A 25,041-nucleotide genomic window follows, 5' to 3' on the forward strand; every position below is an offset into this window, starting at 1 on the left:
TTCTTCGTTTTGTACGATGTTTTGGGCATCCTATGAGTCCCAGATGTGTCCCAGAAAGACTCGAGCTAAAAGTAAACCCGCTCGCCGCTGCGTGGGCACAGCCCTACCCGGGTCTCTCTCGAAGGACCCTCACAAATGAGATGTCAGGTGCCGCTCAGGCTTCAGCTCCCAGCCTGGGTCGGGGGCAGTTTGACCCACCGCTCCAAAGCCCGGCATCTGCTGTTAAGTGAATGGCGTTCTGGAAGTTCTGCCTCTGACACCCCCATCTGAGTCCCGGGGCTCAGTCCTCCCCACTCGCTGCTCCGGGGATGTGCCCCTGGGGAGGATGGCACCTCCCCTCTCCAGCACCTAGCATCGCCCTGGCACTTGGTAGGAGCTTGGTACACATCGGACGCATCCCGGGGTGCACAACGTCGTGGTTAGAGAGCCAGGGGACCTGGAAGCAGGGTGGCTAGGCCCAGGGAGTCCGACCTGGCCTCTGCTCCCTCCCGGCCGTGTGACCTTGGACAGGTCGCTTCTCTGAGCTTCGGCGTCTGTCTCCGAGAAACAGGAATGAAACTCATGTGTTGAGGAGTTACTCTGAGATCAGAGTAGGCTCACTTCGTAGGTGCTCAGTAAATAACCCTCTCACTGCTTCCTCCCAGCATTTAAGGCCAGCGTCCTGCCCTCGTGGCCGGTGACCTTCAGTGAGTGGCATGGAATGTTTCATTTGATTTTTGTCTTCCTCAAAGACAGGCATGACTTCTTTTCTTTTCCCTTACACACACACACACACACACACACACACTTTTTCTCCCCTTCCTCCCTTCCTCCACCCATTTTCTTTCTCTCTCTCTCTTTCTTTCTCCTTCCCTTCTTCCTTCCCTCCCTCCCTCCCTTCCTTCCTTCCTTCCTTCCTTCCCTCCCTCCCTCCCTCCCTCCCTCCCTCCCTTCCTTCCTCCCTCCCTTCCTTCCTTCCTTCCTTCCTTCCTCCCTTCATTCCTTCCTTCTTTCCCTTTCTTTGTTCCCGGGGGTGGAAGCCAGGGCCTTCGCATGCCAGGCGGAGGCTCTACCCCGACCTGATTCCTTGACCATTATTGATTGGACAGATCTGAAGATGAGCAAAGGGACACCCGGGTCAGTGGGGGTCAGATTCCAGCAAAGGAACGGCCCCGTCTTGAGGCTCACACCTGGGTAGGTGTCCCCAAGGGTTCTGCCCCACGGAGGACAGCCAGAGCGTGGTGGCGAAGGTCAGCTCTACCGCCGGGTGACGACTCGTCTCCCTGCGACGGCAGCCGCCTCCATGGGGCCCATCAGGGAAGCCCAGCTCCCTCTTATTCTTTCCTGGTCCCCCGGTGAGGTACGTGTGACCAGCACTCACTCAGGAATGACGAGAGAGCCCGGAGGGTGGCCGCCCTGCTGGACAGCATCACGTACAAGAGTCAGATTCAAAGCCAAGGGTCGAGGCTCCTTCCCCTGGAGGCTGCTCCTAGGGAGGCCCCAGCCTCCCCGAGTTGTGAGCAGACTGTGCGTCGCTTTCAGTGTGTCACGTGTCAGCGTAGTTTTTAAACTTTGTATTTGTTCTAACTAGTCGTACACGACAGATGGTTCATAAACGGGATTGTCCGTGTGGCAGGAGCACGGGGGCCGCGCAGGCAAGCGTGTACCTGGGTGGTGACGTCCCTTTCACTCCGCTCTCCTGCCCCGCCCACGCCCCTTCCCCTCCATTTTCCTAGGAGACAGTCGGGCCTAGCGTTTTTACACATCGGTGCCTTATACTCACACACAAGGGTGAAGAGTCGCTCTTTGGTTGTGACAGGCACAACGTGATGATCTAATCGGGCCGATTTCACTCCTCGCTCCCGTCCCCTTCCTCAGTCCCATTGGTCTCCCGTCTCGTTGCAGGAGATCCTCCCCATTCTCCGCCCTTTTTTCTGTCTCGCTTGCATGTGACAGAACACAGTCCCCTTCACTCTGAGTCTGCTCATCTTGTCTAACATAATGCGCTCAGGTCGCGTTCTTTACAGCTGAATAAAACCCCCTCGTGGATCGACACCACATTTTCTTTGTCCGTTCACGTGTGGACGGACACCTGGGCGGGTCCCCTCATTTGACCATGGTGCATGGTGCTGCCTTAAACGGGGCAGGCCTGCCCTGTGACAGTCTGCTGACTTTTGTCCTTCAGGATGACACCCAGGAGCCCTAGGGCTGGCCCAGTGCTTTGGTTGGTTCCCACAGGGGCCCTGGGCTACAGTGGCTGGGGGACCCTCTTGCAGAGACAGAAGGGTCTCTGCATCTGACATCAGGGACTGACCAGTGCACGCAGGTTCTGCATGGAAAGCATTTCACTTGTACCAACTCAGCACCTGCTACCTGGGAGCCTCCTTACACAGGGCTCTGGAAAAGGGATTTATTCAGACACCCATCTTTTCATCTGCTTGTCCATTCATCCCCTCATCCAACCATCCGTCTCTCCATCTGTCTGTCTATTCATCTGTCTGTCCATCTGTCTGTCTATCCAGCCATTCATTCATTCATCCACCCACCTTCCCCTCAATTCATCTATCCATCTATGCATGCATACATGCATCCATCCATCCACCCACCTATCCATCCATCCACCCACCTATCCATCCAGCCAGCCAGCCAGCCGCCATCTACCCACCCACCTACCCATCCATCCATCCATCCACTCCTCAATCCATCCATCCACCCACCCATCCATCCAACCATCCATCCATCCACTCCTCAATCCATCTGTCCATCCATCCAACCATCCATCCATCCATCCATCCATCCATCCATCCATCCATCCATCCACTCTTCAATCCATCCATCTACCCACCCATCCATCCAACCATCCATCCATCCACTCCTCAATCCATCTGTCCATCCATCCAACCATCCATCCATCCACTCTTCAATCCATCCACCCACCCACCCATTCATCCATCAATCCACTCCTCAATCCATCCACCCCCAACCATCCATCCATCCATCCATCCATCCATCCATCCATCCATCCAGTCCTCAATTCATCTATCCACCCACCCATCCATCCATTCACCCATCCATCCATCCACCCACCCATCCATCCATCCATCCACTCCTCAATCCATCCATCCACCCACCCACCCATCCATCCACCCATCCATCCATTCATCCACTCCTCAATCCATACACTCCTCAATCCATCCATCCACTCACCTATCCATCCATCCACCCATCCATCCACCCACCCACTCCTCAATCCACCCATCCACCCACCCATCCATCCACCCACCCACTCCTCAATCCACCCACCCATCCGCTGCACAAATATCTATTGCATGCCTTCCTTCCTCATGTAGCAGGGACCAGGGACTTGGCGGTCAGCTTACGTGGGTCTAGTCTAGCACCGTGATCGGCCACTTGAGACCTTGGGCGAGTTTTCTAACCTCTGTGCTTCTTTGCTTCCATCTAAAGAGTGAGACCGACACAGTGCCAGCGCCTCGCAGGTTGCTGGGAGGATTAAACCATTGGTCACCTAGAGAATGCTTAGGTGGGCACCGGGCAGAGCGGGCGCTGTGTGTGTTGCTGTTATTACTGTCCATATATCAATGGCATTATTGCAGAACCAGTCAGTCTGGCGTCTGGTGATGGAGAAGACAGACACTGTCCCACCTTCGTGGGACTGAGCGGCTTGGGGGGAGGGAAGAGCGCTTCCTCCAGCCAGTGCTTTGCCCACATTCCCCGCGGAGTCCTCTCCGTCACCCTTGGTAGGAAGAATCCTGGTACCTTTCCATCTCTCGGACGCAGACTCCGAGCCGAGAAGGGTCAGGCTGCCGCGTAGCGCTTCGCCTGCAAGCGCTTGACCAGGCCAGCTCCCTCTTCTCCTCAGGACGGAGGTGGGGACGCACCTCCTCCAGTCCTCTGGCCACGCGGCCGCCTCTGCTGCTGCTGGCCCCTGATCCCTCTCGCCCTGTCTCTGCAGATGAGGAGTGCCCGCCCGCAGACCACCCCTACAAGAAGCCCTACATGGAGACGCCGCCCAGCGAAGAGGACCCCTTCTACCGGCCCAGCTACCCGCAGCAGCAGAGCCTGGGAGCCTCCTACAGGACAGAGGCGGCCCAGCGGCAGGCCTGCATGTACGCCAGCTCCGCGCCGCCCGGGGAGCCGGTGCCCAGCCTGGAGGACATCAGCTGCAACACGTGGCCCAGCGTGCCTTCCTACAGCAGCTGCACGGTCACCACGGTGCAGCCCGTGGACCGCCTGCCCTACCAGCACTTCTCTGCCCACTTCACCTCGGGGCCCCTGGTCCCCCGGCTGGCCGGCATGGCCAACCACAGCTCCCCGCAGCTCGGAGAGGGGATGTTCCAGCACCAGACCTCCGTGGCCCACCAGCCTGTGGTCAGGCAGTGCGGGCCCCAGACAGGGCTGCAGTCCCCCGGCAGCCTGCAGCCCCCCGAGTTCCTGTACTCTCACGGCGTGCCCAGGACCCTGTCCCCCCAGCACTACCACTCCATGCACGGGGTGGGCATGGTGCCAGAGTGGGGCGAGAACAGCTGAAGCAGCACCTGTCATGCGCAGACATTTGCTGAGAGAGAGAGCGAGAGAGAGAGAGAGAGCGGGAGGAGGGGACGGGAGAGAGACGGGCAAGAGGACCCCAGAGGTCCCGCCGCGCTCTGCGTCTGCGTCCGCGCCCCCGGCCCAGGACACCAGCCCAGCCGGAGCTCGCAGGCCCACCTCCGTCCAAAAAATGTGACTCTGTCGTTTGGTTTCAGAACTTCAAAACAAGAGCGGAGTCCCCTGCCCGCGGGACCCCACCTGCCCCCAGGTCCTCCCCACTCCTTCTTTTGGGTTCCAGAACGTCCTGCTCAGTGAGTGGCTCACCCCGATGGATCTCTGGAACCTTTCGCTGTCTCGGTGTTAATGTCGACTTTGTTATATAATAAATAATAATATATTTTTTTTCTTCTGATTTTCTTACTGGGACCCAGTCCCTAATTGGAGGGAGATTCCAAATAGACACTTGGCGGGAGTCCCCTGGAATAAACCAGCCCTAAAACTTACCTGCGCCTCCTCTTCTGCCTGAGGAAAGCACCTACCTCTGCCACGTGACGTTTCTGAGACGGTCCCCCACGTCCCCGGCTGGGTCTCCACGCCACCTCTGCCGGCTCCCGGCGCCCGGTTCTGCCTTTGACTTGCACAGATGGACTCAGGACAAGGCCCGGCTCCATCGGGCGGCCCCCCGTCCCCCAGCCTGGGTCTTTCCCGCCATCTGTCGCTAAAAAATGTGGCCTATAGCTTCCTGTCCGGAAATCTTGCTTTGAAAAACTTAAAAAGCCCTGGTGGACCTGCGGGCAGAACTGAGATGAGCAGAGAGCAAGCTCTGTGCCGACCAGAGGAAAAGCCAACGTGGATGTTCTTCACCAGCCCAGCGAAGCCAGCCCGAGCTGCCAGGCCCGCGCCTCGCCCTCCGGGGAGGCAGGGCAGAAGCTTCAGGTCCCACAGGGGCGACATCCGCCCACCCTCGAGCTCCAAAGAATTCACACCAGCACCAAAGGCCGACCCTCAACTGTGTGTATCAAAAGCAGAAAACAGTATTAAAAAAAAAAAAAAAAAAGTGTGTGTGTAAGTAAGACATTACCGTCGGGGTCCCCAGATGTAATATTTTACTGGTTCTATTTATTTATAAATAGGAATTCTAATTAAGTAATAACATGGAATCCAGCATGGGAGGCTGACCAAGAGCTTTTAATTTTATTGATACTCGAAACCAAGTTGGTGTTTGTATTATTTTCTTTCCCCCTTTTCTTCTGAATGTGCTTTGCTTTCTTGATTTTTTTTTTTTTACCGACCCTAATAAAGAGAACAGGGTAATTTGTGAGGCTGAGTCCGTCCGAGGTGGTGAGCGTGGGTATGTTTGTACGTGAGTGTCTCCGCGACTTCGTCCTTTCATGTTGCTAAGGGGGGAGGGGGAGAATAAGTACTTGTTCCTTATATTTGTGTGCCATTAATGCCTAATAAATGCCACGTGCTTAAGAAAGTACAAGGGACTTGAACACCTTTTTCTTTTTTTTTCTGTTCTTTCTGCTACTGGGCAGAGGGGACATTTGGCCCCTCACGTGCGACTCTGCTTTCTCCTGCCGATCTCGGGGCATTCCCAAGTCATTGTCCCCGATGCTGCTGACTATATTGACCCACCGGTCTGCATCCCGGGAAGGAAGTTCCTTGTCTTGGTTGAATTTGTTTGGGCTTTGGACAAGAAATGTCTCTAGGAATCCCAAGAGATCTAAGCATGGTGTTGGCCCCACCATGGCCAACAAATTCCTGATTTCACCTTTGGAACCAGGTATCTTGGGAGTCCCCGGGGAACGGCTTTATAGAGCATCAGTGGATCTGGTATTTAATAGGCATCCTATGAACTTCAACCTCGGGAGTCTGTCCCCTAAAACCCACATGGGACAGAGGAACTTAGTGCCGCTAACTTTTTTTTTTCTTCTGTTTTTATGATTTTCCACGCCACAACCCTGCAAATTGTCTGGAGTCACTAAGTGCGTCACCTCCCCTGGAAACAGGAACAATTTGACTTGCTGGTTACAAAGTATCCATTTAATGCTTCTGCCTGCCCCCCACCCCCAGCCTGGGCCCTTTCCTAGGCAGAAAGCTCCTGAGAAATGTGAATTAATTATAAAGAAATGACAATTAAGCTTCTCTCACATGCAATGGAGAAACTAGGTCAATGGCTTTTCTGTCCCCAAGGGACAGAATTAGTACAGTTGTACCAGTAAGTTCTGACTCGGCTCTGAATAGACATTTATTCTGATGGGTTTAATTTTAAAAAGTTTGCCTTGGAAGAAATTACCTTCCACACTAATTTTTTTTTTTTTAACCAACTATTCAGTCAGTCAGTCTTACTCTTTCCGATGAAAATCATCAGAACACAGGATGCATATTTCTTATTCAGAATGCTTGGGACCAGATTTTGGATTTTTTAAAAAAATTTTGAAATATTTGCCCATGCATAATGAGATATCTTGGAGGAAGCCAGTCAGACCTGAACATGAAGTTCAGTTTTGTTTTATTTCCACCTGATACAGGAGCCTGAAGCTCATGTCACACAATGGTTTTAGTGTGCTTGCATTTCGAAGGTGAGGTTCGTGAAATTTTCCCCTTGTAGTGTTGGGTCAGTACTCAGAAACTTTCAGACTTCGGAGCTTTTGGATTTCAGACTTTCGGAATCGGGATGCTCCGTTGGTCCCGAGGAGACATGCCCACCCACTATTCGGTCTTGCCACCATTAAAAAAATCAGGAAGGACACGTCCACAGCAGGCTTCTTGAATCATAAAATGAACTCTCTGTGCATAGTAGATGCAGGTTGGATTCCACATGATTGTTCTAATGGACCTTCTCACTGAGTGGGTAGCGATAAGGAGGGAGTATCCCAATGTTAATGTAGTTTTATCCTTGGGTTGATGTCCAGAGGCACGACAGACATCGGTATATGCTCCTTAAATGTATTTAGGGCTGCTCACTCTGACCTGGGTACGTGGTGGGTACTGGGAACAAAAAGATGAAGAAGGTGTAGGGGCCCTGTCCTCCTGGGGCTTGTGGCTTAGTGAAAGAAACAGCCCTTGAGTAATCATCTCTGCTATCAATGAATTGTAGTGCTTGAAAGAGCTGTCGAGTGCTGTGTGTATAGTGCCATTAAGAGTCCTAACACAGTCTGGGTGAGGTGACTTTTGTGCTGAGCCCTAGAGAGGAAAAAGGAATTATCCAGGTAAAAAATTGGGAGGAAAATTATTTCAGGCAGAGGAAATAGTTTATGCAAAGGTCCTGCGGCAGAGATGGTAGAAGACTGAGATGTAGGTTAATAAGGGATAGAACTCATCTAGTCCACATTTGTTCATTTGTTCAACAAACATGTATTAAGGACCCATGGTGTGTGGTCACTGTCCTTTCTTTTTGAGGATCTGCTCATTGCATTAGGTCCTTTTCTAGTTAGCCCCCACAGCTGTGGAGGACAGTTTCTGGTTATGTGAGCTGGTAGGCTTCTTTGAAGCTAAAAGTATTATAGCATCTGCCTAGCTTCTTGGTGTGCTTGAGTGTGGGGCTTAAAATTTTGAACCAGAATGAATACCAGAACTTTCCAAGTCAGATTGTTGGTATTCTTGAGCTCAGAGAAGTTAAGAATCTCCTCCAGATCACACAGCTGATTATATAGCAAGAGCTCAGCTCGGAACCTAAGTTTATGCAAGACTTGGCTTCCTCCTCCATTAACAGAAAGTATTCTGCCTGACTCAGAGATAATATCTGTGGAAACACCCAGGAAGGTATTTAACACACTAAATGTTCAATAAGTGTTTGAAAAGAAAGACTTTAAATCAACAAAATGCATTATTTATTCATGGACTTAGTCAATATATATTTTTAAAACAGTGATGTTTATTGCTAATGGGAAAATAGGGAATCTCATAAGTTTCTAGTTGGAATGAAAATTACATAAACATTTTGAGAAAAGAACTTGGCAAAATATACCAAAAGTTTAAGCAAGGTTGCTATTTATTTAAACTGATAAGTCTGCTTGGGGGAATCAATTCTAAGGATCTAATCAGGGATGTGTACAAATGTTTTCTAGAAAGTTCAACATAATTTTTTAATCTGTGCAAAATCGGAGGCTTAATATCCAATACTATGGGGTCAGTAGATTAGTATATGCCATACGGTGGAATGTCACAAGGCCACTGAAGACAATACTTAAAGATGGCATTACAGATGCATCGTAAGTAGAAGCAGCAGCCTGCGTGGCTGTGTGCCCGGCAGCCTGTGAGCACGCTGTCCTTCATTCCTGCTTAGGAGAGAAAACCCAGTCACAGCCGTGGTGGGGTTGTGACTCTGCTAGTCACAGAACACTCTGCCTCAGTGGCAAGGGGACACCTGGCCACCCCTGTCCCTGCTTCCTGGGCTGCTGCTTGCTGCTCTGGGCGGGTGAGGCTGCTGTTCTGGGCGAGCAGGTGTTTCCTTGTTAATAAATGCCACACACACACTCACACACACACACACACACACACGCACACTCACACATGCACACTCACATGCACACTCACACACACGCTCACATGCACACTCACACACGCGCACACACATTCACACACGTTCTTTCACACACACTCACGTGCACACACACACGCTCACATGCACACACATGCGCACACACATGCACACACACTCACATTCTTTCACACACACATGCACACTCACACACACTCGCACACTCACACGCACACTCACACACACATTCTTTCACACACACTCACATGCACACTCACACACACACTCACACACACACATGCACACACACACACACACACACACTCACGAGCCTGTGCACACGGAGTCCACCCTTTTCTCTCTATCCCTTGATCTCTGACCTGGGTTATCAGTTCACCTGGCCACGTGCTGCCTCGGAGACCGTGGGCAAGTCCACTCACCTCTTTGACCTTCCATTCTTCCTGTGTGGACGAAGATACCAGAGTCCTCCTCCCAGAGGGTCCTGGTTCTGGTGGGGTTTCAACGAGACCCTGAGCACAAGTGCTTGACGCAGGCTGGGCAGAGAGACGAGCTCAGTACTTGTTGGCTGGGGAAAAGATGTCAGTGTGGATTCTTCTTGTCCTTCTCTTCCGCCTCCTCCTCTTGCTGGGAAATTTGGCTCTCTGATCTTTTTTATGGTAGAATTAAGCTCAGTGGGAGTTAGGAAAAATCTCCATCTCCACCATCCTCACCATCACCATCACCACCACCACCACCATCACCACCACCATCACCACCACCACCACCATCACCATCACCACCACCACCACCACCACCACCACCACCACCACCATCACCACCTCCACCACCACCACCACCATCACCATCACCACCACCACCACCACCATCACCACCACCACCATCACCATCACCACCACCATCACCATCACCATCACCACCACCACCACCACCACCACCACCACCACCATCACCACCACCACCACCACCACCACCACCACCACCACCACCACCTCCACCACCACCACCACCATCACCACCACCACCATCACCATCACCATCACCACCACCATCACCATCACCACCATCACCACCCCACCACCACCACCACCACCACCACCACCACCTCCACCACCACCACCACCACCATCACCACCACCACCACCATCACCACCACCACCATCACCACCACCACCACCATCACCATCACCACCACCATCACCACCATCACCATTACCACCACCACCACCATCACCATCACCACCACCATCACCACCATCACCATTACCATCACCACCGCCACCGCCACCACCATCGCCGCCGCCGCCGCCATCACCACCGCCACCATTGCCACCACCACCATCACCACCATCACCACCACCATCACCACCACCATCACCACCATCGCCACCATCACCATCATCATCTTAACAATAATTAAAGCAACTGTCCCATGCAGCATCTTCTTAAATATGATTTAAATAGTGACTGTAAGTGACCGACAGCCCTTTGGTGGCAACGAGGTGACAGTAGCTTCCGCACACCCAGAGGCTGACATCCAGCCCCCTTTGTGCTCCAACCTCAGAAGGCACTTTCATTCCACTTAGCCGCGGGTTCCCGTGTGCCGATCTCACGAGTGTGCAACCTCAGCACCTGGGCCCTTGTCCCTAGACTTGCGAGTGTCGGGCTGGGAGAGCCAGGTGTGCACGCTCACGGCCATTCCTGGCACTGTGACGTTAGGCCGACACCCCGCTATCAACGCGAGTCCTGGCAGGGGTGACAGGAGCTTTCAGTCTCTGGCCGTGGGCTGCGTCCCCATGCGGGCAGCCCACCTGGACAGCCCGTCTCGGGACCAGGGCTCCATCTGACAAGCTCGTAGACCAGACGGCAGCTAAGGAGAGACCCGGCGGGCGCGCCAGCCTGCGCGGGACTCCTCCGCCCTGGCCGCTGCCCGGGCTCTCTCAGGTGATGGGCCAGTGTGTCTCTGTCCTTCCCACTGGCCCAGGAGCAGAGCAGAGGACCAGGGAGCCCAGTCTGGAGGGCACCGTGCAGCTTTCTTTGCCCAGGGCACTTGTCCTGGGGGAAACTGAAGGAGGCTCCGCGACGGTGGCTGGGGACTGGCTGCCTCCCAGGGACCTCGGCTCCTGGTCTCAGAGCCCAGCTCGCGCTCTGACGCGTGTGAAGATTCACCCGCTTCCCGAAGCCTCAGTTTCCACCTCTGTGCAATGGGAGTGCTGGGATCTGCCCCTGGGCCTGAGATGGTGCCAAAGGCCAGAGCCTCGTGAGTTCCCGGCAGACGCAGCGCCCTCTCTTAAGGCCCAAAAGGCCACCTGCTCCCGTGTGACCGCCTTCTGCAGGGCAGTGATGTCCCCAGGGCAGTTGGCATGAGCCTTGTCCTTCCTCTCCCTCCCTCTCTTTGTGCAGGTCTGCTCTCCTCTCAGGAGGGAGGGCTGTTCCAGGCTCCCTCTCGCCTGCTCCTGCAAGGCGTCCACTAACGGTCACCTGCGCAAAGGGCTTGGCCAGCAGCCCTGCAGACATGCTGCTTGCTGGCAGGACAGCCAGGCAAGGGCGCTGGCACGCAGGCCTCGGGCCACATGTGGCACCCCTTTGGCCAGCCTCTGATTTCAGCCATAGTAGAGGGGACATCGTCCTCTAGGCTCTGGGTTTTGGCCACAGGGTTTCCCTGAAGCTGGGCGGCTCCCTCAGCCTGAACTCAGGCACAGCCTGGAAATAATGACCCTGGCCCACCGCCTGGTGGGCGTGGGAGCTGGTGGAAGAAGCCCATCCTCCTGTTTTCTGGAGGCCCAGACAGGAGGCTCGTTCATGCACCTCGCCGGGGGATCCTCAGCCACCCACACAGAACCGGGAGCAGGAACTGAATCCGCGGCTTTTCCTCTTCCCATCCTCCCACCCTCAGATCACCTTCTACATCCTCCAGGTCCTGAGCCCAAACTGAGGCAGGGGCTTCGCATCTCCAGACAGCCCTGGCCTCTCCAGCCTCACCTACTCTCTTTCTCCTAAACTTTGGCTTTGGAGATAAGTGGAGAGAGGCACAGGACACCCTGGGAACGCTTCGCCCCTGGACACCAGCAGTAGACAGCGTCACGGCGGGGGGGACCGACAGTGGTGCTGACCCCTGATGCTAGGCAGATGTCTGGGTTTCACATCTGCTCATTTTGCCTGTGTGCGTTTAGTTCTAGAAGATTCCCTCCCATGGGTAGGTTTGTGCATCTGCCAGCGCGATGACACAGGGAACATTTCCAGGACCACGAGTCCCCCCATGCTGCTCTTTTACGACCACACGCACCCCCAGCTGGACCCTAACCCCCAACCAGCAGGTCGCCTCTTGGGCACTGGCTCCGTCCCCTGTTTGGCAAGCTCCGAGTACACCCACCCTCCATTCTTCGAATCTCTGCGCAGTCTTCCACGGCGCGGATGGATCACCGGCTGGATAAATCACCCTCTTGTTAAAAGACCCCTGGCTCCTTTCCAGTTTGGGCTGTGAGCGTCTGTGTACAGGTGTTTGTGCAAGCGCGAGCTTTATTTCTCTGGGACAAATGCCCAGGGCGGCGATCGCCGGCCTGTGGTGACTGCGCGTTGCGTTTGTTTTGAGAGACGGCCAGCCTGTTCTCCAGCGAGCGGCCGCGGTTGACCTGCCCACAGCAGCGCGAGGGAGGCCCTGCCTCTCCTCTGCCCCAGCGTCCGATGTCGCGATGGCTTTTCATTAAGCTCTTAGCCACTGTGACAAGTGAGTCTGGACGGCGTTCTCTTCACCAGGAGAGTGCCTCTCGGGAGAGGCCCCATCGATGACCTGGGACCCAGCGGCGAGGCTGCATAACCACGGCGACCGAGCCTCGATGGCGTGTGTCTATAACCCTGAGCCTGTGAGGCAACCTGGTCCCGCTGGCCCAGGCCACACGCAGCTGGTCTCAGCGCATAGACAGATAGATAGACAGGTAGATAGGTAGGTAGATAGGTAGATAGATGGTAGGTAGATGGATAGATAGATGGATAGACAGATAGGTAGACAGGTGGATAGGTAGATAGATGACAGATAGATGGATAGATGGATAGATAGATGGATAAACAGATAGGTAGGTAGGTAGATACATAGATGATAGATGGATAGATAGATGGAGAGACAGGTAGATAGATGGATAGACAGGTAGATAGGTAGATAGGTAGATAGATGATAGATAGGTAGATAGATGGTAGATAGATGGATAGATAGACAGGTAGATAGATGGTAGACAGATGGACAGACAGATAGGTAGATGGATAGATCAATAGATGGATAGACAGATAGATAATAGGTAGGTAGATAGGTAGATAGATAGTAGACAGATAGATGGATAGACAGATAGGTAGATAGATAGGTAGATAGATGATAGACGGATAGATAGATCAATAGATGATAGATAGGTAGATAGATGGTAGACAGATGGACAGACAGGTAGATAGATGGATAGATAGATCAATAGATGGATAGACAGGTAGATAGATAGGTAGATAGATTATAGATGGATAGACAGGTAGATAGGTAGATAGATGGTAGACAGATGGATGGATAGACAGGTAGATAGATAGGTAGATAGATTATAGATGGATAGATAGATAGACAGGTAGATAGGTAGATAGATGGTAGACAGATGGATAGACAGATAGGTAGATAGATGGATAGACAGATAGGTAGATAGATGATAGAACATAGATGATAGATGGACAGATGATAGGTAAGAGACTGTAGATAGATGGTAGATCATAGAAGATAGATGATAGGTGATGGATAGAGAGGTGATAGATGATAGACTATAGACAGATTGTAGTAGATAGATGATGGATGGGAGATGGCTGATGGATGGACAGATGATAGGTAAGAGATCATAGACAGATGGTAGATCGTGGAAGGTAGATGACAGATGATGGATAGATAGGTGATAGATGACATAGATGACACGTACATATGTATGTGCGTACATACATAAGCTACGTGTGACAAGGACTGCCTTCTGCAGTGGAGGGGCTGGTTTGGTGATGTCCATAGGGCAGTGCCTTAAGGGCCCAGGCTGCTATAACAGAACACCCCAGACTGGGTGGCTCAAACAACAGAATTTTTCTTTTTCTGATACCGGGGATTGAACTCAGGGACACTCGACCCCCGAGCCCCATCCCCAGCCCTATTTTGTATTTTATTTAGAGACAGGGTCTCGCTTTTGCTGAGGCTGGCTTTGAACTCGAGATCCTCCTGCCTCAGCCTCTGGAGCCACTGAGATGACAGGCATGTGCCATTGGGCCCAGCAATTTGATGAATTTTTCTTGGTGCATCATATTCATACTTAATAGTGGGATTCACTACGCTATATCCATATACACCCGTCATGGTCGGATTGGCCTCCTTCCCGGCACCTCCCTCCCTCCCCTCTCCCTGCCTGGCCTGCACTGATCTCTCTCCTGTGGTTAATATGGTTATGTTAATTAGGGCCTCATAATGACACATGCGCCCCCCACACAGGGTCCATCGTGCTGCATTGTGAGGAGGTAGCAGAACGGGCTGGGTCTCCCTCCCCAGCACTCCCAGGCCGGCCGGCTCCCCTGCATCCCTGCCTCCGCATGGGTCTTCCTGGAAGCTTGTTCTGTCCTGGTTGCAGAAGCTGGAGGGCCAAGATCCAGCAGCGGCTGGGTTGGTTTCCGGCGAGGCCCCTCTTCCTGGCTGGGGGTGGCCACCTTGTGTCCTCACGCGCTGCTTCCCTGTGTGCAGGGAGAGAGGGGAATCCGTCCCGGTGTCTCTCCCTGCTCCGGGGACACAGCCACAGCAGTCACCTTCGGGGTTGGGTCTTCCGGGTATGAATTTTGCTGGGGTTGCGGGGGGCAGGACTCCACCCCTAACTGGTGGCTGGAGCGCTCAGGTGGCCAAAGCTGCTGCCCACAGACAGAATTCCCTCCTTCACTTTGGAGAAGGCTGGGGTCTGCTTTCATACCCTCCAGGTCACCTGGGGTGTTCTCTCTTAAAGTGACGTAAAGTCAACCCGTGAGGGACCTTAATCACATCCGCAAAATGCCTTCGTTGGATTGGAGAGCTGGGGACCCCAGCGCCGCCAAGTGACACCACAGGAAGGTGATCACAGGGGTCCCTGCTGTCTCCGGAAGCCAGCAGCCGAGGCCCGCCCTCGGGCTCTCCGGAGGACCAGGCTGTCCCAGATGCCAGGTAAGCCAGGGAGGCGGGCACCTGGCCAAGTGGCCGGGGTGAGCTGGTCGGTCTTAGGTCAGACGAGAGTCCCGGGCAGGGCTGCAGGGTGCACGCCACCCCTAAGAGGAAGGCCTGCGACCGCACCCAAGGCAGTCCACACCGTGTCCGCAGAGGGAGGCTGAGGAGCAAGGGCAGCGCCTGCAGAATGGGCACACTGGGTGCCAGCCCCCCGTGCCTGGTGCGCCCGTGTCCTCCGACCCTGCAGGAACCCCTGCGTCTCAGCTCCTCCGTCCGTGACTTCTAAGCCCTGCTGTGGTCTGGACTCTGGCGCCCTTTCTGACAGATCTAGCGGGCGCTCGGTGACACCAAGGAAGAGTTCAGGGAGCCTTCGCTCTCTGTCACAGTCCTAAAGCCAGATTTGACCCTGGGGTCGGAGGGCCCTGGGAATGCCAGGTGCTAAGGCTCCACAGAGGCCCGAGTGTCCCCAGAGTGGAGTCAGTGGCCTGCCCAAGGCCAGAGGCGCAGAGACGAGGCAAGATGGCATTCTGGAGTCCTCGGACAGGGCCCTGGGCACTTCGTGACCTCCGGCATCCCATCCTCCTCCTGGGGAAGTAGCAGCCTCCATACTTTGCGGGTAGAAGGAATTTATTTCTCCCTCATCACTGTGACCTTGGTGGGGGTGGCAGATGCCGCCAGGGCCAAGTCCTGCCTCGAATGGCCGCCCTCCAGGTCACCTGCAGTTTCAGTGGATGTCATCAACACAAACCCCAATGACGTCAGGCCCCCCTCCTCGATGTCCCTCTGTTTGCGTCCTTCTCTGGCCACAGGCGTGTGAGGTCTGGGTGCTGGTCAGGCCTCCAGCGCAGGCAATCCAAGTCCCAGTGAGCGTTCCGTGAGGAACGAGGGACGGGAGTTGGGGGTGCCTGTCCCGGCCTTGTCCCCCTTGGTGGGCCAGCTTCCCGTGTGGCCTCTCAGCGCATCCCAGGAGGGCTGGGCCCCGCGTCCACCGAGCTGCCCTGCTCCTCCCCATCCCGCCCTTCACCCAGAGAAACTGCCGGATCCTGATTCGGGTCTCGGAGTCTGCTGTGGGGAAACCCAAAGGAGAGGTGGGGGCTGCCAATCAAAGAGCCACCCACCCTTAGGCAAGGGGTTGGGGTACTTGACCCACAAAGAGATGATCAACTTTTTCTCCCAGGAAGAGAATCTCAAATGGAGAAATAAATAGGTTGAAACTGCTGGGGCTCATTCATTCTAGTCCCTAAACAAAACAAAACAACAACATTGTTTTAGTTTCTTCCACCTAGGTCCCCAAGATTGTCCCTTTATTATAATTGTGGTTTTCCGATCTTCCCTTCCTTTCTGTGAGTTCCCTTCCAAAGGTGCCACAGAACACAGCACTAAGGGACTGTCTTTCACCTGCATGGTCTATCTGGTACCTTTTGAAGTTGTGCAGTGCACAGTCTGCCCAACCATTCATGGCGGTCCTGGGCCACTGTACTTTTAATACATTCTTTTCTTTCTGAGTGAAATATGGACATCACTTAAAGATCTTCTGTTCAAAGTCTCTTTCTTCAGGTAATCGAACATCAAGGCCAAGGGTAGGAGAGAGTTGTGGGGAAGTTGAATCCTGCTGACACACAATGCAGATATTCTTTTTTATCTAAAAAAAATGTGTGTGTGTGTGTGTGTGTGTATATATGTGTGTGTTGTAGATGGACACAATGCCTTTATTTAATTTATTTTTTTTTTATTTTTATGTGGTGCTGAGGATGCAACCCAGGACCTCACACGTGCTGGGCAAGTGCTCCACCACTGAGCCACAACCCCAGCCCAGCTTAGATGTTCTTTAGTTTTTAAGTTTGCCACTGAGACAAGAGTTCAAAGGAGAAAACCAGCCAAACCAATCCAAACCAGCTATTCCCAGGATGAGCAGGGCAGACGCTTTAACTTTGCTTTCTCAACCCACTGAACACAGGGATTGAGCCTTATCTTCCTATTAACTTCATGCATTTGAAATAACCAGCCAGAAGCCCAGTTCCTGTGAACACCTTTTCTCCGCTGTATTTGTTACCTGCCGTGCAGTTGGAAGAGCGAGGGCAGAGAGAGAGGGGGAGAGAGAGAGAGAGAGAGAGAGAGAGAGAGGGAATCCAAGGAAAAAGCTTTTACGGTGCTCTAATTTTTGAAACATAAAAGCTATTCTTTGAGAGTAAATCCATTTTTTCCCTGTGGCATTAAGGATAGAGAAATTCCTCGGAAAATAATTTGTCAAGTTCCAACTGATCAAAGATACATATGAAAGAAACCCACTTTTTTTTTTTTTCTTCCCAAGGAAAAAAGCAGCCCCCATCTAAGCCCAGAATGAATTGGCAATTTATTTACTGACTGTCAGATAAAGTAGCACAATCCCGGCCACATCTTTAACTGGGACGGATCCAGAAGGAAGCAATTCTGTACCCACCGAGTGTACAAGCTGGGGTATGTTAGTGATTAAGGAACCCAGGCCTGAGGGAGGCAGAGAGATGTGACTCAGATTCGCAAATACACCATAAATCTCCCTCTTTTATTCAAAATGTGTGTTTTATAGTCGTTTCCTGGCCAATTGCTGCCTTGAATAAATATATAACATATCTGGATTTAGCTTTTAGGCCCAGAACTGGGGTTTGACTTGAGGGCCAAGTATTCTGGATATTTCCAAGAGCTAGCAAAGACCAAATAATGAGCCTCTATTTTCTTCCTGACTCACCCACCACATCCTACGTCAAAAATAGAACCAGAGGTTGGTGATAATTGGGCCGGGGGAGATAAAGCCACACCTGGTCCCGGGGCTGCTGCCTCCTCTTCTTCTAGGCCTCTGCTCCCATCTGCTCCCTCAACCAGGTCCGCCCAGGACGTAGCCCCTCTGAGTGCCATCCATGCACTGTTCGGTGAGATCTGCCAACTCTGACATTTGGCCCCAAGACCTTGGCTTGGGGGATCAAAGATTACAAAAAGAGTGTTCGCTTTTCTTAAAAGAGGTTTCCATTCATCTTGGAACACCAAATCCCCGATTTCCAGCCCCTTGCATTGAGGCTGCTACTTCCAGAGGCGGGGGAGGGGGAACCAGGGACCCCAGGGGCTCGTCCCTCTCCCCGGTCATTGATTTCGTTGGGGTCTGGGGGCTCAAGACCCAGGCGGCTCCCAGAGTCTTGTTTTCGGGGGCTGAGCTTTTGATCTCCTTGTCATGCTTCCGTCCCAAACTTGCCTGTGAGCTGGGAGCAGAAGGGGCAGGTGTCCAGATACCGGTGACATACACAGGGAGCCTGCTCATCTCCACCTGGGGTGAGGCCACACGGAGGCTCCGAGCCGTCTCCTCCCAGGATGTCGCCGCTGGATGGACCCTCTGGGCTTCTGCACCCTCCGCGCCAGGCGGCTGCTGTGGGGTGACCAGGGCGCAAGATCCCTGCCCTCAAGCAGATCCCGGTCCAGTGGGACACGGAAAGCCTGGGCGTGGACGCCTGCATGCTGACTCAGAGCCTGGCAGGAAGCGGGTGCTCAGAGCCCTTCTGCCAGATTCCCGCCGGCCGGCTGACCTAAGTCGCAGAGAATGTTCGTCCCGTAGACGCACAGAGGTCACCGAAGGCTCTCGGACTTCCCAGGGCCAGTCGCACGTAAGGACGCTCGGGGATCCGAGGAGATGTCTGGGGGAGACTGGGCTAAATGTGGTGTGGCCTTCGTGTGACACGTGCAGCGAGGCTCTGGGGACAAGAACGTGGTTGTGTGGGATGACCCCGTCCGTGCAGAGCTGCACCAGATGGCCTGGAATCGAACCCCACCCCGGCCAGTTCTCAGGGACGCAGAGCCTGGTCAATATCATCAGCTTCCGGGGCTCTGGTTTCTCCACTTGTAAAATATCAGCGAGAGGTCGTTGGAATCAAGTGAGTGACATGGGGGAACCGTCGTTGGGAACGCTCAGAAAATGGCACTGACCCAGTGGTCCACCTCCTGCCTGTTTCCATGAAGAAATGGAGGCGTCTTGCAAAACTGCAAGCACCCCATGAACAGTAAAGGCAAGAAAAATTGGCAGGGCTGGAAGGCGACCCATGTCGTGGAGAGGAGATTGCCATCTCAGCCTGCAAGCCTTCCGAGGCGAGCTCCCCAAAGGGCGCCCGCTCCTGCCCAGCCACCTCCCAACAGGGACGCTCCCTCTGGAAGCCCAGCCGCCATGCTGCGAGGAAGCCCAAGCCAGCCAGCGGAGCACCCACACCCCGAGGAGCAGAGCCCGGTCTCCAGCCACCACCCACCGCCAGCCACTGGAGGGAGGAGCCTTCAGGCCGTTCCAGCCTCAGTTCTGTGGGGGCTGCAGAGACCAGGAGCAGAATCCAGCAGCACGGCGCGCGGCGGTTTATCCGCTCTGTTTGAGGATATTTAGCTTCTCGGCCTTCGGTGCTGGAACATCCCGTGTAGTTAACAGGAACATATCTGGCCCTGGGCTTCCTGGCTGCCCAAACAAGGAGAGAATCATGGTCAGTTAGAAGAGTCTGCAAAGTTCGCAAAAGACAAACAAATCAAGATGTTTGCTGAAAACCAGGAAGGACGTCTTCCTGGGGGTCTTGCGATGATGATGTCACCCTGTGTGATTTTCTGGTGCTTCTTGGTTTTTTTTTGGTGGTGCTGGGATGGAACCCAGGGCCTCATGCACGGCAGGTAAATGCTCTGCTGCTGAGCCAGGTCCCCAGTCCTTTGGGGGCATTCCTGATGATGCCATTATGGTAAAAGCAACAGCAAACACGGGCCTGTTTCTCTTGGCTTCCTCGATAAAACCCAAGTCAGAGCTTGGCACAATAAGGTGTTCCCGAGACCAACTGATGAGGTGGCGTTACCGAGGTCTCGGCGGGCCTGGCTTCAATCTAGGGAGATGTTTTCTAAGAACCGGAAAGAAACTGGGGCCAGGACCGTGTCACCGGCGCCCAGAGCCGAGATGGCCCAGAGGCCCGCTCGGCTCAAGAAGGGTTTGTTGAATGAGAAAGGAGACGTGATCGGACGCTGTTGAGGGAGAGTCCTCGCCAAGCGGGGTGGGGGACCGTGGGGACAGGCTTAAGGACCTCAGCCATGGGGTCCTGCACTGGGGCCTGAGCTCAACTCTGAATCCAGCGTGGGCAAGTGGATTTGCAACCCAGGGGCAGGCTGGCGTCGGCGGGTGGAAAGGACCAGGAGGAAATCTCAGGGGCCAGGGGAATTCTGGGTAATCCCACTGCCAAGATTCCTGCTGAAGGCAGGCCTGGTGGCCAGACCCCGGGGGGCAGGGTGGAGGACGAGGAACGCCATCAGAGGTCCAGAGTGGGTTCTGGCCCCACTGTCCAGCAGAGCTTTGGCCGGCACTGGGATTGTAAGGAAGTGCAGAGAAGGACCCAGAAGAAAGTCTGGGAGTCAGACTCTAACTGGGTCAAGCGAAGGATCTTCGTCAATACCCTGTGGACGTGACCTCTCCTAAGAGAGGAGAAGCGCCCAGCTAGAGTGGTCAGCAGAAGGCTCGGCACTCAGAGAGGTCCAGCTCTGATCCCGCGGAGGCCTCCGAGTAGCTGTGTGACCCCAGGCAAGTTCCTTAACTTCTCTGGCTCTTGATGTCCTTATCTCCACATGGGGGGAAATGCTCATACCTCTTCTAAACCACCACGGTCAAGGTTCAAAAGACCGAGGAGAGAGAGGGCAGAGGCCCTTTGGGGCAGCTGCCAAAGGCCCTTCCCGCCCGCTGGCTCATTCTCTCCTTTCTGGGTTCCACGCCCACCCCCTCCCCAACCACCACTTGAGAAAGACAAGTTGCAGTTTCAAGTGGTTCCAGTCCCCAGGGGCCTCTCTCTCCAGCTCTCAGGGCTGAGCTGGGGCAGGCCAGGCCCAGGAGGGCGCAGAGGGGAGGGTGACCCCCCAGTCTGCAGTCGACCCTGCTCTTGGGGACAGTGGGCCAGCTGGGGAGCCGCTCCCAGGGACCCCTCTCCCCTCCCCCAGCACCCCGGCGGGCCCCCTCCCCCGCCTGGGAGGGACCCTAAGACTGAAGCCACAGATAGTGTCAGGAGAGACAGATGGACCCGCTTATCTCCCTCCGAGGCCGCCGCCTGACCCGGCCTCCCCTCCCCCTTCCCAGCCGGTGGCCGTCACCCTCTCTGGACTCATGTCCACACGCACACGCGCCCCAGGACTCTTCCACTCACCCCTCCTCCTCCCATCGTCCCTCCCAAGCCAGACCCCCAGACCCTTACTCCAGATTCTGCAATGGAATTCCGAAGCAGGAGGGCCCGGGTGGGGGACGGATTAGCAGAGGGGCAGTGGAGACGGAAGCTCCGGGTTCCAGCCCCAGCTTCTGCATCCAGCCCCCAGGGACGGGGACGGAAGGAGGGTCACTCAGCACGATATGCCTAGCCTGGGCGCTCCGAGGCATCTCCACTCCAAAGGGCAGCCCGCGCGTCCTCCCCAGCAGCTGTCCTGTGGGCTCCTACCCCAGAGCAGCTGTCCACAGCCGCAGCCGGGCGATTTGTCCTCCAGGAGATCTTGCAATGCTGGGGAAGAGTGACCAGAGACGCCCAGCAGGCTTCCTCCTCCTCCTCATTTTTTAATATACTTTTTTTGGCTCCGGGGATTGAGCCCAGGGGCACCTAAGCACCGAGTCACACCCCCAGCCCTATTTTGTATTTTATTTAGAGGCAGGGTCTGGCTGAGTTGCTTAGGGCCTCACTAAGTTGCTGAGGCTGGCTTTGAACTCACGATCCTCCTGCCTCAGCCTCCAGAGTCTGGCTGACAGGCAGCTCCACTGGGCTTCCCTCTTAATTATCAGAGACTTGGAACCAGCTGATGTGGACACCTCGGGGGCCTAGCTAGGGAAGTCCCAATGTCACGGGGGTCACAGCACAGGGAGTCCCAGGCCCCTGCCGCGTTCTGACATGCAGAGGGCCCTAGGCATCTACTTCTTTTTTCATAAGACCCCCAAGTACACCCACCCTGCTGGCTGAGCCCACAGTCAGGGCTGAGCAGACCAGGTTCTGCTCACCTACAGGAACAGGAAGCGAGGTGTCGGGGACGTGGCACGGCCCCCAGAGATGTCACTGAGCAGAGACCAGCTGTCAAGTCCAGGGCTCGAGTGGCGCCATCCAGAGGAAACCAAGTGAATCCACGTCCCCGCCCCAAAGTCCGCCAGCCACACGCCCGAGCACACGCCTGGGCGGCTAGTGAGCGAGGTGCCAGGCATGCCCTCCTGAAGTGGCTTCTGGGAAGGGACAGCTTTCCACCCAGGGTCGCAGCCTGGGAGACACCAGGGGACCAAGACAGGAGTGGGGCCCCTGGGCTTCGTTTGGAAGGCCACTTATTTATCCATTTCAGTGGGGCTGGGCATGGAACCCTGGGCCTTGGCCAGCATGCTGCCCCCAACCACACCCTCAACCCCACAATATTTTGGGGGGCTATTGGGGATTGAACCCGGGGCACTCAGCCACTGAGCCACCTCCCCAGCCCTTTTTTGCATTTTATTGAGAGACAGGGTCTCACTGAGCTGCTTAGGGCCTCGCCTTTGCTGAGGCTGGCTTTGAACTCACAATCCTCCTGCCTCAGCCTCCAGAGCCGCTGGGGTTACAGGCGTGGGCCACCACCCCAGGCCATTTTTTTTTTTTTTTTAAAGAAAGGGGAACATATCCACGTGTTAGTTGGATAACTAAAACTTACTGGTGATAGGAAAGCAGGAGAAATTCCGGATGTCAGTTTGCCACTTAAGGCTGTCAATGTCCAAGGAGATCTGGGGGTGCCAAGGTCCCCGTCTTTCTGCCCTTTGTGGCTCATGCTGTGATCCATGGCACTCAGGGGCGGAGGGATCAGGCCCACCTTTGGGTGCTTGGTCTTTCTGTATTTATTGCTCATCTAAAATGTGCCAAGCGATGGGGATAAAGGAAAGAAGAGACCTGGGTTCTCCACCTTCAGTGAGCAAAATAAGCATTTATCTATCTACAGGTGTTTGTTGAGTGCTTGTTGTAGGTAATGATACTAATAATACTAAAGATTATTATCATATTAAACACAACACAGAATATGACAGGCACTGCGTGAAACTTTTAAGATATTAACTTATTTACTCTTTATAGCAACCTTGTGAAGTAGATTTTATTTTTTATCTTAATACCGATGAGGAAAGTGAGGCACAGAGAGGTTGAGGAACTTGCTCAAAGTCACACAGGGAGCATGTGGCATTGCTGAGATTTAAGCCCATGCAGCTGGGCTCCAAATCCTCTGCCTTTAATTACTCCATTATGCTTCTGGCAAGGACACCAGCCCTGCCCTCCTGGAGCTAAAGAGCAGATGGGTGGGAAGTTGGGGAACTGTTGGAAACCGAGGCAAGTAGGCTAGATTCAGATGAGCTACCTGCAAATAGGTTGATTATGCCATACCTTGAAGAGGTAGTGAAGGCTGCTTGCAGGGAATGTTCTTGAATCTGCAATTAGGAAGAAAAGTAGGAATTAGGTAGCAAAAACGGGAGGGTGGCAATTGTCAGGGCAGAGGAAACCACGTTTGCAAAGGTCCTGTGGTGCGACCCAAGCAACTGTACGGAGAAGAAGGGGTCGGTCTGGGTAGAGGACGGGGCAGGTGCACAGGGCAGGGAACTCATCAGAACATGGAGAACCACAGCAGGGACAGGGCAAGGGAGCGCTGTGGCAGGGGCTAGCTGGCCTCAGCCAGGAGGGCGCAGAGGATTTTGGTGCCAAGGTGGACAGGGAGCCACGGCCCCTGACTCAGGCAGGAAGAACCGGGTTGGGATCCCCGTCTGCACGCACGTTCCCATCCAGTAGGCACTTCCGGTGCGGACCCTGCTGGCCCCGCCCACCCTGGATGAGCAGCTTCCGTCCTGTCCCATCTGCCTCCCCGCATGGCCTCAAGTCGCCTCCGCCTGGCTGTTCTGTCCGGGGTAGACTGGGCACGGCCGACGGGACATGCACATCTGAGTCCCCTGGCAGGCGACCTCGGTTCCTTCCCTGGACACCCCTTACCTTGCCCTGATCCAGACGCAGTGTGCCCTTGGCAAGGCCTGTTTTTTTTTTGGTTTAAGTACCTGCTTTCCCTGTAGGAAGAAGTGGCCGTGGCGTTCAGTTCAGTTCTGGCCAAAGAATCATGGCGGAATTCTACTGGGAGCTTCTTGAAAAGTTCTCCTCCTGTTAGCAGGAAACATTTCTGGGGTCCTTCCCTTCTTGATTTAGACACTGGAGTGCAATGTGATATTGGCACCCTGGCAGCAATCATGTGACCATGAGACAAAAAGGATGAGACTCGAAGCCAGCCCGTTAAATACAGAACAGAGAAAGCATGGCAAAAGCCTATATCTTTGACAAAATTCGTGAGCAGCAGCAATAGCTTCGGAGACTTTTGCCTTCAGACTTTTTGTTAAATGATAGTTTAATCTACAATGTATTTTAATATTGTCATATCTATTTGTTACCAGCTGCTGAGCAAATTCTAAGTGAGAGAGCATGCCAGGGAGGGTGAAGGACTCAGAGACCATCTCACCCAGTGCCCATATTTGACAGAGGAGGAAACGAAGGCTCGGAGACAGAGAAGATTTGGCAGAAGGTCACACAGCAAGTCACTGGTTCTGCCTTGTTGGTTTAAAGGGACCCTAGGACATCCCAGTCTGGTACTCTCGTTTGTGCCTCCAGGGGAGGGTGGCAGTGGATCACAGGAATAGACAGGAATGTGCACGCTCACCCCCTTTCCCATTCACAGAGACGTCAGTCCCATCGGTGAAGAGCCAGAGAGGTCTCCTACTTCACGTTGCCATTGACTTAGAGGAAGCGAGAAGTCCCAACATGACCACACACACCAGCTTAGGTCTATAGAC

General features: G+C 54.1%; 1 protein-coding gene across 6 annotated transcripts in view; it reads left to right on the forward strand.

Moving 5' to 3' along the window:
* Positions 1–4,586, forward strand: part of TBX5 (T-box transcription factor 5) — a 79,955-nt gene extending 75,369 nt beyond the window's left edge. For all 6 annotated transcript variants that reach the window (XM_079151875.1, XM_079151873.1, XM_079151877.1 and 3 more), the window contains exon 9: positions 3,953–4,586. In XM_079151875.1, the coding sequence (XP_079008001.1) occupies positions 3,953–4,527 (575 nt within the window). In that variant the 3' untranslated portion in view covers positions 4,528–4,586. The remainder of the gene's footprint in view (positions 1–3,952) is intronic.
* The last annotated feature ends 20,455 nt before the right edge of the window (positions 4,587–25,041 follow it).

Source organism: Sciurus vulgaris, assembly GCF_902686455.1.
Source record: "Sciurus vulgaris genome assembly, chromosome: 8".
NCBI lineage: Eukaryota > Metazoa > Chordata > Mammalia > Rodentia > Sciuridae > Sciurus > Sciurus vulgaris.